The sequence below is a fragment of the Nelumbo nucifera genome, chromosome 1 (genome assembly GCF_055504915.1).
Source record: "Nelumbo nucifera cultivar China Antique chromosome 1, China Antique-T2T, whole genome shotgun sequence".
Classification (NCBI taxonomy): domain Eukaryota; kingdom Viridiplantae; phylum Streptophyta; class Magnoliopsida; order Proteales; family Nelumbonaceae; genus Nelumbo; species Nelumbo nucifera.
Genome location: NC_142649.1, coordinates 205,982,024 through 205,994,650, shown reverse-complemented (window position 1 = coordinate 205,994,650; position 12,627 = coordinate 205,982,024). Strand labels below are relative to the sequence as shown.

At 41.0% G+C, this 12,627-nt stretch overlaps 1 protein-coding gene across 1 annotated transcript in view; it reads left to right on the top strand.

Moving 5' to 3' along the window:
• LOC104609908 (NAD-dependent malic enzyme, mitochondrial-like) overlaps window positions 1–12,627 on the top strand; it is a 138,772-nt gene that overhangs the window by 25,022 nt on the left and 101,123 nt on the right. Inside the window, exons 6-7 of the mRNA XM_088895930.1 lie at window positions 11,835–11,895; window positions 12,507–12,610. Coding sequence (XP_088752056.1) covers window positions 11,835–11,895; window positions 12,507–12,610 — 165 coding nt within the window. The remainder of the gene's footprint in view (window positions 1–11,834; window positions 11,896–12,506; window positions 12,611–12,627) is intronic.

The following is a 12,627-nucleotide window of genomic DNA, read 5'->3' as shown; positions in this document are numbered from 1 at the left end:
GATGATCTCCTCTGATTTTTTTAAGTGTCCAAATGACATCCATCAAACTCAACGGTGAAAACTATGTTCCATGGGCCAAGTTGGTGGAAGTGTTTCTGAAGGTTAAGAAGAAAGTGAAACATGTATAGGAGGAGAAACCGAGTGCTGATTCCCTGGGTTTTAGTGATTGGGAGCAAGAGGATGCTCAGATCATGACGTGGTTGTGGAACAGTATGGAGCCTAAAATCAGTGTTAACTTCATGTTTTTAGATACAATAAGGGATATATGGGAACATGCCAAGAAACTTTATTATGGACAAGACAACACTACAAGGGTTTATCAGCTTTATCAAGAATACCTTAGTTTGCAATAAGGAAATCAAATTCTTGAAGAATATTATGCCAGTATGAAAAATCTTTGGAATGAACTTAACGTCTAGCATCCCTTAACACCGGACGTTAAAATTCAGCAACAACAAAGGGAACAACTAGATGTTACATGGTTCTTGGTGGGACTGAAAGCAGAGTATGAACCTGTCAGGGCACAGATATTGGGGGGGTCTGCTCTCCCTACTCCAGAAGAAGTGTTTGCCCGTCTCCGTAGGATACCTCTTAGCCCCGCAGAGAGTAACATAACTTCTGACAGATCAGCAGTAGTTAGTACTCGAGGTGGTTCTTATGGGCACAGAGGAGGTGGCCGTACAGTTAAGGGAGGCCATGGTAATCCTATGGGTGGTCATACCAGTGGAGGAGGCCGTAGCAGAGGAAAGGGGAGCACAACAAGGAAGTGCACACACTATGGGAGAGGACACAGAGTTAACTTTTGTTATGATTTACATGGCCCACCATCCACATGGGCTAATCATGCAACTGTTGGTGGTAGTGAAGTCAAGGATACTCAACCAGTTGATCCAACATCTTTTACAGCCACAACCTCTTTTGGGAAGGAGATGATGAGTATTCCCAAAGAGGAGTATGAGAGATTTCTTCAGAACACCACCACCCTTGCTCATTCAGGTATAGCTTGCCTAGCATTCAAACCTTCACCCTAGATAATTGACTCTGGAGCCTTTGATCACATGACCAACACTCCAGGTATGTTTTCCTCCCTTTCTCCGACCTTTACATCAAATAATGTTACCCTTGCCAATGGATCTACTTCCCCCATCTATGGTGTTGGTAAATGTTACCACTGCATCTCTATCTTTGTCTTCTATCTTATATGTTCCCAAGTTTCTTTTTAATCTTATCTATTAGTAAACTAACCAAATCCCTCAATTGTTCTATCATATTTTACCCTTCCTCTTTTGTTTTTCAGGATCTAACGACGGGGAAGAAGATTGGTGGAGGGCATGAAGCTAGCGGATTGTATTATCTTGACAGTGGAGGCTCTACAGTTGCGCTTCAAACCTCCTTGACTCCTCTTCAATGGCATTGTAGACTCGGCCATATATCTCTCAAAGCTCTCAAGCTTCTTGTTCCATCATTGAGTCATTTGTCGTCTTTGTAGTGTGAGTCGTGTTAGTATGGGAAACACCATCGGGTTTCCTTCAGTCCTAGAGTTGATAGTCGTATGCTGAGTCCTTTTGATTTAGTTCATTCAGATGTTTGGGGTTCAATTAGAATTGAGTCGTACAATGGTTATAGATATTTTGTTACCTTTGTTGATAACTGTTCAAGAATGACATGGCTTTATTTAATGAAAGAAAGAAGTGAATTATTTTCCATTTTCCAAAAATTTCATGCTGAAGTGCGCACCTAAGTTGGTGTTTCACTTAAAATTCTTCGTTCTGACAATGGTAGAGAGTATTTTCTTTCTTCCTTTCAGCAATACTTGGAACAACATGGTATAATTCATCAGATATCTTGTGCCCACACTCCTTAGCAAAATGGGGTGGCTGAGAGAAAAAGCCGACATCTATTTGAAACAGCTTGGTCTCTTCTTCATCATATGAATGTTCCTAAATGATTCTGGAGTGATGCGGTCCTTATTGCTTGTTTTCTCATTAATCACATGCCTACGTTCATTCTTGATGGTCGTTCTCCGTTCTCTACCTTGTTTCCTACTTTGTCTCCATACCCCCTGACCCCTAAGATCTTTGGGTGTGCGTGTTTTGTTTAGAATCTTGGTCCTGGTTTAGACAAGTTGGATGCTCGCTCCATTAAATGTATCTTCCTTGGCTACTCTAAGACCCAGAAAGGGTATAAATGCTACAATCGTATTACTCAGAAATCATTTGTTTGTCCTGATGTTACATTTTTTGAATTGGTGCCTTACTTCTCTGGTTCTGATATCCATCATTTGCCTACGGAGGTTTCTCTTCCTCTTCCCGTTGATAATTCCATTCCGGTGGTTCCCCTTGTGCCTGAGTCTCCCCCATTCCCATTGTAGGAGCGTACTGAAAGATCACCAATTTGTCAAGTGTATACTCATCGACAGAGACCAGCACCTCCACCACCTTCTACTTCGGCGTCAGATCCAACCCCTTCCACAACTGAATTGGCTTCTAATCTTGACCTTCTTATTGCTTTTCGGAAAGGTAAACGTAGTTGTACACTACATCCCATATCCAATTATGTTTCTGTATCTCATCTTTCTGCTTCCCTCACCAGTTTATTACCCTGTTCTCCTCTGTATCCATACCTAAGGATGTTCAGGAGGCTCTTACATTGCCAGGGTGGCGAAAAGCTATGGAAGAGGAACTCTCTACTCTTCATCACAATTAGACATGGGAACTCACCACTCTTCCCCTAGGTAAGCATGTTGTTGTTTGTAAATGGGTGTATGTTGTTAAGTATCTACTAGATGGGAGAGTGGAACGCCTGAAAGCCTGTTTAGTTGCAAAAGGGTACTCTCAATTTAATGGTATAGACTATGTTGAAACCTTTTCTCCAGTGGCAAAGATTGGCTCCGTACTTGTGTTGATTTCCTTAGCTGTCATGCATGATTGGCCTCTATTTCAGCTTGTTATTAAAAATGCATTTCTCCATGAGGATCTTCTAGAGGAGGTGTACATGGAGCAACCACTAGGGTTTGTTGCTCAGGGGGAGGATGGTAAGGTACGTAAGCTCAAGAAAGGGATTTATGGACTCAAACAGTCTCCCTGTGCTTGGTTTAGCAAATTTAGTGAGGTGGTGAAGGAGTTTGGAATGAGACAATGTCAAGTTGATCATTCAGTATTTAGCTATGACTATGGCCGTGAAGATCTTGCTGGTAGCTTATGTGGATGACATAGTCATAACTGGCAGTGATAGAGTTGGGATTGATAGATTGAAGACTTTCCTACAAGATCACTTTCAGACAAAAGATCTTGGGAAGTTGAAGTATTTCCTGGGTATAGAAGTTGCTAGATCAAAGCAAGGCATAAACCTCTATCAGTGGAAATATGTACTTGACCTATTGGAAGAAATAGGGTTGCTAGGTGCTAAACTGGCTGAAACTCCCATGGAACTGAATGTGAAGTTGGGAAGTGACACAGGTGAATTGTTTGATAACCCTAGAAAGTATAGAAGGCTAGTGGGAAAACTGAATTATCTAACTATCACTAAGCCTGATATCTCATTTGTTGTCAGCATGTTAGCCAGTTTATGTAGAGTCCTCGGGTACCTCGCTGGGATGCAGCTCTTAGGATTGTGTGGTATTTGAAGGGGGCTCTAGGTCGTGGGTTACTGTACAAGCCAGGAGGTGATCTTGAAATAGTTGGATACACCGACGCAGACTGGGCTGGATTTGTATCAGACAGAAGATCCACTATAGGTTATTGCACCTTTCTTGGAGGAAATCTTGTGACTTGGAAGAGCAAGAAGCAGATTGTGGTAGCAAGGAGCAGTGCATAAGCAGAATACAGGGCCATGGCACACACATTGCATGTGAACTAGTGTGGTTGAAGAATCTATTGCAGGAAATCGGGTTCTCAATAAGCAAACCTGTGAAGCTATACTGTGATAATCAGGCTGCAATTCACATATCATCCAACCCAGGTTTCCATGAGAGAACTAAACACATAGAGGTAGATTGTCACTTTGTAAGGGAATAAGTCATCAATGGTGTGATAAGGATAGAGCATGTGGGAATAGGTGATCAATGGGCAGATCTGTTCACAAAAGGGTTGAGTTCAGGAAGAGTGAGCTACATATGTAACGAGTTGGGATTATATGATATATATTCTCCAGGTTGAGGGGGACTGTTAGAGTTGATTAAACAGGGGCATTTCAGTCTTTTCCATATCAGTAATGTACGAGTTATATGCCTTCTGTCTAGACATGGGCATTTCTATCCTTGTACACTTATTTACTAAGTCTAAATATATGGTCGACTGGGTTAGACTCTTGGTCTAGACTCTTCTTCTCCTCTCTCTCTTCTTTCTCTCTGTTCTCAGTCCGGCTGAACGCTAACAGCTTTCTTGACAGTCCTGTGATGCAACATGGTTGTGGTTTTGTTTGATGAGTCTTTAGAACTGCCTTCCATGCTAATGTTCTTTTTTGGTAGTAAATAAAAAATAAAAAAAGAAAAGAAAGTAAATTGCATACATGGAAAAAAGGCATGCTTGAAATGCGTGGCAGCAAACTTTTCTACGGCGGGAATACATGTATTGGTTCACTTGGAAAATCATTCTCTACTCTATATCAGTTATCTCATGTTATACTATTTTTCTGGAAACCATAGATGGTTTTATATTTGATTGATTACAAATTTATTAAAAAACAAAGAGGCAAAACATGCCAAGATATGAGAGAAGAAAAATAGGGACAAGAGCAAAAAAAAATAATGAAAAAACTAACCCCATGGCCAACATACACTTCTTCCCAAGTTCCACTGAACCAGAAAAGAACTTAGTTGAATCACCTCAAGTCACTGCCCAAAAAAAAAGGAAAGAAAAATAAGCATGTTAACTGTAGAGAATACTGATGTGGGCCCCACGGCTGTGGTCCCCACTGTGTTCGTATGACAACACATGTAACCTTTGATTAGTTTGTTAGTGTTAGTTGGTAGTTATCTTAGACTGTTAGACAGTTGTATGCCCTTAGCTTCAATTAGAATTATGTACATTATGAATTTATTGTAAATGAATAAAGTACACATTTGATTCATGTTCCTGTGGTGTGTTTCTGTGTAATACCCTTAAACTGGACACTTAATGAGACTTGTGTTAGTTTAGAATGTTCACAGCCATTGGGTAAGTCTGGGGAGATTTATCCTGCCAAGGCTGACACTGGTGTGCTGCCAACTGTTGGGGTGGCTTGTCTCAGCTACCAGGGTGAGACCCGAAGCACATGTAGTGTAGGATTAATAGAACCTTTGAACCGGACCAGATTTCCAGTATTGCCCTGGACCTTGGAGATAGATGGACAAAACTGGAAAGTTACACCTAACCCCTAGACTCGATTATAATACTACACTAGGTGTAGGATTGGGCTGTCTTTGATGTACTAATCAGTGAGATCCTTAGCGGGGGTCAAAACCTGGGTATGTTGGGACAGTCTGAGAATTCATCTGAGTGGGTGATCATAGTGACAGGATCAGCCCCTTTGTCGGACAAAGGTAATGATCGGGGATGCACTCTCTCTGATGGAAACCATGACTGCCGGCAGCCGATTTCAATTGTTGAGATTTTGTTTTGCAAAATATATTTATATAAAGATATATATATATATAAATATATATGTTATGGTTTCGAAATGATTTGCAAAAGGTTTTAATTCCCGGGATCCATGTAAGCAGAGAGTGCAACACTGTTCCTTGCAGCCGGGATCCATGTAACCAGAAAAGAACTTAGTTGAATCACCTCAAGTCACTGCCCGAAAAAAAAAGGAAAGAAAAATAAGCATGTTAACTGTAGAGAACACTGATGTGGGCCCCACGTCTGTGGTCCCCACTGTGTTCGTATGACAGTACATGTAACCTTTGATTAGTTTGTCAGTGTTAGTTGGTAGTTATCTTAGACAACTTGTTATCTCAGTTATTTATTTGTTTTATTTGCCATGTAAGCATTAAGGGCAATTCTGTCCTTTCCTACATTTAGAGAACATAAACTATAAATATTGAGAGAGTGGCGGCGGAAGATTCATTCGATTTGTCTCTCCTTTCAAAACCCTTTTGTACTTCTGCTTCTTCTCCTTTCTTCTCCCTCTTTCTTCTACTTTTCTCAATCCGAAATCTGTTGGAATTCAAGACTGATTGTAGTCTTGATTGACTACTTGGTATCAGAGCCTGTCTAGGGTTTCTCATGTGATTCTAGTCCAGCCGACCACATGAGAACTGTCTAGGGCTGGAAGCTTACAAAGGACTGTTCGTTGGCTGATTCTTGGAGGTTACCAGAAAAGTTTAGCAGCTGTTCGAAGACTTGTCGAGGCTTGCAGAGTGTGTTGGTAATCAGGAAGAATCAGAGGAGGTTAGGGTTCAGGCCACGATTGAAGGTAGTGATCAGAGTTCTTTGGGTAAGTCTTTATTTTTCCCTTGAGATTGCGGTCAGTCAAGATAGGTTGGACCTATCTAGGAGGAGTGACCGAACTCTCCTATTTTCTCTCAGAGGTGATCAGTTTTTTTAGGGTTTGTCATTAACCCTACGACTAGACTTGAAGACTTGACTGTAAATTCTTTTGGAAAGTGCGGCTGAGCACTATTTATGTTCTCACAAAGGTCTTCCTAACCCTACGATTAAAACCCTAATTCTGCCTCAGCATTACAGGTTGCTTTCTAAGTGGGTTTCAGACCTGTTTTTGGCTTCCGAGCCTGTTTTGGGGGTGAGAACTATTATCGGACTGCATATATTCTGATTGTCGATTGGTTTCAGATCAGATCTGAACTGATTTCATACAGATTTCTGATTGTGATCGATTGTTTAAGTGTTGTTTTTTATTGCAGTAACCCTAATAGTTCTTAACTACTAATTCTTGACCAAGAATGGAGTTCAAAAATCAGGGAGGTGTTTTTGGGAACAGCAGTTCTGGTAGTATGTCTGAGACTGCGTTTCAGATTACAACTGTGAGATTTGACGGATCCAATTACTTGGAATGGGCCCAATCAGCCATGATGGCCATTGGGGGAAGGGGAAAACTTAGCTACCTATTGGGAGATGTGAAAGAACCTCCCAAGGAGGACCCAATGTATACCAAGTGGGTTCAGGAGAACTACTTGGTTATGACATGGCTGTGCAACTCTATGCAGCCACATATCAGCCGAAATTACTAGTGGGCAAAGACAGCCAAGGAGATATGGGCTGTCATGAAAGAGACCTACTCCCAACTCCTTAATGTTGCTAGAGCCTATGAATTGAAGTGTGAGGTGAATAACCTTAAACAAGGAGAGAAACTAGTTTTTGTTTATTTCTCTACCTTGAAATCCCTGTGGCCTGAAATTGACCATTTGGAGACTCTTGAGTGGGAAAGTCCAAAAGATGCACAGACCCATATAAAGCAAATCGAGACCAATAAGGTGCTTGAGTTTCTGGCTGGCCTGAATTCAGATTATGACATTGTGAGACAGCAGATACTGACAAGAGACAGTGTGACCCTATCTCAAGCATACTCCTTGGTGCATAGTGAAGAGACCAGGAGGAAGGTTATGATGCAACATCAGCCCTTTCCCCCAGCCCTGACAGCAGTTATACCTAAGTCTGGGGGTGATACAGAAAGGGACATGAAGAAGGAAGATAAATGGGATCTAGTATGTGAACATTGTAAGAAACCCAAGCATATGAAAGATACATGTTGGAAGCTCCACCCTCATTTAGTCCTAGCAAAACTGAGGAATAAAAGGGGTAATGCTCATATGGCTGTGAATACTGATTTGCATCCTCATCAGGCACAAAAGGCACGCCCTAGATACCTTAGCTGCTGTTCGGGCTGCCCTAATACAGTTGGAAAAGGAGGTTGGGAATTCAGCTCAGTCATCTCAGTCACCATTAGCCCCTGCCACATCTGCGTTTGCTCATTCAGGTACTCGGGCCTTAGCCTACCATGCTTCAGCTCCAAGTAACACTGAAAACTGTTGGGTAATAGACTCAGGTGCATCTGACCATATGACTAGCTTGCCATCATTGTTCACTACTTATCACTTATCTTCAGGTAGAGATAAAGTATCCATTGTTGATGGCTCTCTTGTTCCCATTTCTGGCAAGGGTGACATCAAGTTATCTGATACTATCTCTTTATCCTCAGTCTTGCATGTTCCTAAACTTGATACTAATTTGCTTTCAGTCAGTAGTATTACCAAACATCAGAACTGTTCAGTAACCTTTTTCCCTGACCGATGTGTTTTTCAGGACTTGGAGACGAGGAAGGTGATTGGGACTGGCCGTGAGACGAATGTGATCTATCTTCTTGGAGAGAATTCTCATTGGAAAGAGCCAGTGGATAAGAAGTCTTTTGTTTCTCAGTTTGTGAGTTCGGTTATGCTTTGGCATAATCGATTAGGTCATTTATCTTTTTAGTCTTTGAAGAGTTTGTTTCTTACTTTATTTGAGTCTGTTGAGATGTCAAATTTGAGATGTGAGAGTTGTGAGCTTGCCAAACATTGTAGAACATCTTATTCCTTGAGTAATAAAAGAAGTAATAATTCTTTTGATATTGTGCACACCGATGTTTGGGGGCCGTATCACATCCCTTCTATGGGTGGGTACAAATATTTTTTGTTGTTTGTTGATGATCATACCCGTTTTTCTTGGGTCTACCTTATGTGTTCTCGAGATGAGGTTCCCGCTCTGACCCAAAACTTTCATCAGATGATTTTAACCTAGTTTGGAGTCAAAATCAAAGTCCTCAGATCTGATAATGCAAAAGAATACTTTGCTAAGCCATTGACCTCTTATCTACTTGATCATGGGGTTATTCACCAGAGCACTTGTCCTCATACACCACAGCAGAATGGGGTTGCCGAGAGGAAGAATATGCACACTTTGGAGGTGGCTAGAAGCATTATGTTTACCTCCAATGTGCCTATCTGTTTCTGAGGTGATGCTATCCTCACAACAGTGTATCTCATTAATCGGGTTACTTCACGGGTTCTTGATATGAAGCCTCTGTTTACCCTTCTATACCCAGACGAGGAGTTGTTTACTGTTCCTCTTAAAACCTTTGGTTGTACCTGTTTTGTTCAGCTTCTTGGTCCTCATCATTCCAAATTTGACCCTAAGGCCTCCAAATGCATTTTTCTCGGTTATGCACAACTCAAAAGGGTTATTGCTGCTATGATCCTGTTTCAGGAAGGAGATTTGTCTCGATGGATGTCACCTTCTTTGAGGAGGCACCCTATTATCCTAGGGTTTCTCCTCAGGGGGAGAGTAGTGAGAATTTGGGTCTTTTTCCTCAGGGGGCACGCAACAGTGAGAGTGGGGTTAACTCATCTGAGGTTGTTCCTTTACCCATTCCATTGAGTGATGAAGGCTATAATGGTGAGGGTTGTTAGAGGGATCGGGAGTTGGAAGTCTATCACAGGCGATGCAGGCAGGTTGATCTCGGTCATCAGCAGTCTAGGCCAGCTCCAGTTCCTTCTGCAGATCCAGATCCAAGTACTACAGTCCCAGGGCCCACTGAGATACCTTCCACTGTTGCTACTTTCCCTCCTTCTTCGGATGACTTTGACCTCCCTATTGCGGTCCGTAAAGGGAAACGGCGTTGCACCACATCCACAGCTTACTGCATTTCCCAGTTTCTATCCTATGATCGCCTGTCTCCCTCTTACAGGTCCTATCTCACTTCCATTGCTGATATCCCTATCCCTAGAACTGTGAAAGAAGCCTTATCAGTTCCAGAGTGGAAAAATGCAATGAAAGTTGAAATGGATGCCCTTTTGAAAAACTACCCAAAGGAAAGAAACCGGTTGGATGTAGATGGGTATTTACTGTGAAACATAATGCTGATGGCTCCATTGAAAGGTACAAAGCCCGGTTGGTTGCAAAAGGGTTTAGTCAAACTTATGGTATAGACTGCTTGGAGACTTTTGCTCCAGTAGCCAAGATGACCATTATTCGAGTTCTATTAGCCTTTGCAGCAAGTTACTCTTGGCTCTTGTTCCAGATGGACGTTAAAAATGCCTTTGGCCTTGCTTGCTGTATATGTGGATGATATTGTTGTGACAGGGAATAATAATAGTGAGATTGAGTCCCTCAAACAGCTCCATCAAGAGTTTGAGGTGAAAGATCTTGGTGCACTGCGATATTTTTTGGGTATTGAGGTTGCTAGATCTAAACAGGGGATCTTTATTTCTCAAAGGAAGTATGTTCTAAATCTGTTGGAGGAAACTGGAAAGTTAGGTGTCAAGCCTGCCGATACACCCATTGAACAGAATCACAAGATCAGTGCAGAGGGTGGAGAGCCTCTTGAAGACAAAGTTATATTCCAACGGTTGGTTGGAAAGCTTCTATATCTCTGCCTCACACGGCCAGACATCAGTTATGCAGTTAGTGTTGTCAGTCAGTACATGCATTCACCTAGAACTACACATCTTCTTGCAGCTAAGAGAATATTAGCATATTTGAAGCGATGCCCAGGTAGAGGTATACTGTTCAAGACCAATAATCACATGAAGGTGGAGGTCTATACAGATGCTGATTGGGATGGGAGTGCTGATGACAGGAGGTCTACCTCTGGATATTGTGCCCTTGTAGGAGGTAACCTTGTCTCCTGGAGGAGTAAGAAACAAGGTGTTCTTTCCCGCTCTAGTGCCGAAGCTGAATACAGGTCAATGGCTAACGGAGTGGCTGAAATCCTATGGCTGAAGTCACTACGTGAAGAGTTGGGTATTGATTATGAGAAGCCCTTGATGCTGTATTGTGATAATCAGGCGGCTATTAATATAGCTCACAATCCGGTGCAGCATGACAGAACTAAACATATCGAAGTTGATCGACACTTTGTCAGAGAAAGGGTTTCATCACAAGAAGTGTGTCTTCCGTATATTACCTCCAACATGCAGCTCGCAGATCTTCTCACCAAGGCCGTTCCAAGGAAGAAGTTAGAGGCAGACCTTTTCAAGTTGGGAATGACAAATATCTATTCCCAACTTGAGGGGGAGTGTAGAGAACACTGATATGGGCCCCACGGCTGTGGTCCCCACTGTGTTTGTATGACAGCACATGTAACCTTTGATTAGTTTGTCAGTGTTAGTTGGTAGTTATCTTAGACAGCTTGTTATCTCAGTTATTTATTTGTTTTATTTGCCATGTAAGCATTAAGGGCAATTCTGTCCTTTCCTACATTTAGTGAACATAAACTATAAATATTGAGAGAGTGGCGGTGGCAGATTCATTCGATCTGTCTCTCCTTTCAAAACCCTTGTGTACTGCTTCTTCTCCTTTCTTCTACTTTTCTCAATCCGAAATCTGTTGGAATTCAAGACTGACTGTAGTCTTGATCGACTACTTTAACTAACCTAAGAACACTCACCCCATGGCCAACAAACCCAGGAACCACCTGCCTCTTGGGGAACAAAGCAACCCTCAACCATAAAGCAACAGAATACCCAATGGTAACCATCACTTTTATATATTCTTAAATGATTACTGTTTTAAAGTCCAGCTTGTAATTTCACTGCATATTCTTAATGTAACCATCAGATCCTTTAAGAACCTGAATTCAAATTAATTTTCTGGTGCTTAAACTAAAAATTTTAACAGCTATTCAATTCCCAAGTGATTCATTCCATGAAGTTCTTGGTGCTTATGCTTTACTGGTTTTGTTTTTCTTTATCTTGTACTCTCTCTTGTCCATAGATTACTGGCTTCTATTAAGGAACAAAATGTGGGTCATAGCTGATATTTTTCTTTTAAGTATAGTCAAATTTCAGATTTGTAATTCCTTATGTCAGTAGGTCTCTATCCAGGGAAGTTATTAAGTGTTTCTTTTTTTCCTTATAGGTACTTCCAGTGATGATTGATGTTGGAACTAACAATGAAAAGCTTCTTGAAGATCCCCTATGTAAGAGTTCTATGTACCATACCATGTCTATAAAATCATACAAATATCACGCGTAACTAGATATTGAATTGATTTTAAATAAATAACTTCCACATTTGGCACTAATTATTCCCATATGGAGTACCCAAAGGGTAATGCTATTCACATTTTCTATATTCACTGTCATAGAAAATAAAGTGTCTTGATTATTAATGTGTTAAAGTTAAAAGCTTTTGTATGGTACTGAAACTCTTAGATTTATATTTGATTCTTGGAGCAGATCCAGAAAGTACTGTAGAAGCTACTTCTTTAATGGCTTGAAAATGGTATATAAGAAGTTGTCCTTGCCTATGCAAATAATATTCCTCAATATATTTCCTAGCCAATTCCTTAGTTTCCACTTCCCATATTAGATTTCCTCTGCAAGTTACTTAAATATACAATTAAAAGATTTGAGCATATTTCCTAGATTTCCTGTATAAATAGAATGCACCCAAGTTTGTGCATGAGAGTTCCTTATGTCTAATGTTTAACCACATAATGCATTTTCAGCCATTTACGTCAACATTTATTTCTAACAATCCGATATTTCCTTTCATTTTTAAATTTCTAATTTCTTTTTTCATAAATAGACCTGGGATTGCAACAACACCGCCTTGATGGTGAGGAATACCTTTCAGTTATTGATGAGTTTATGGAGGCTGTTTTTACTCGTTGGCCACATGTGATTGTGCAGGTAAGTTGATTAACATG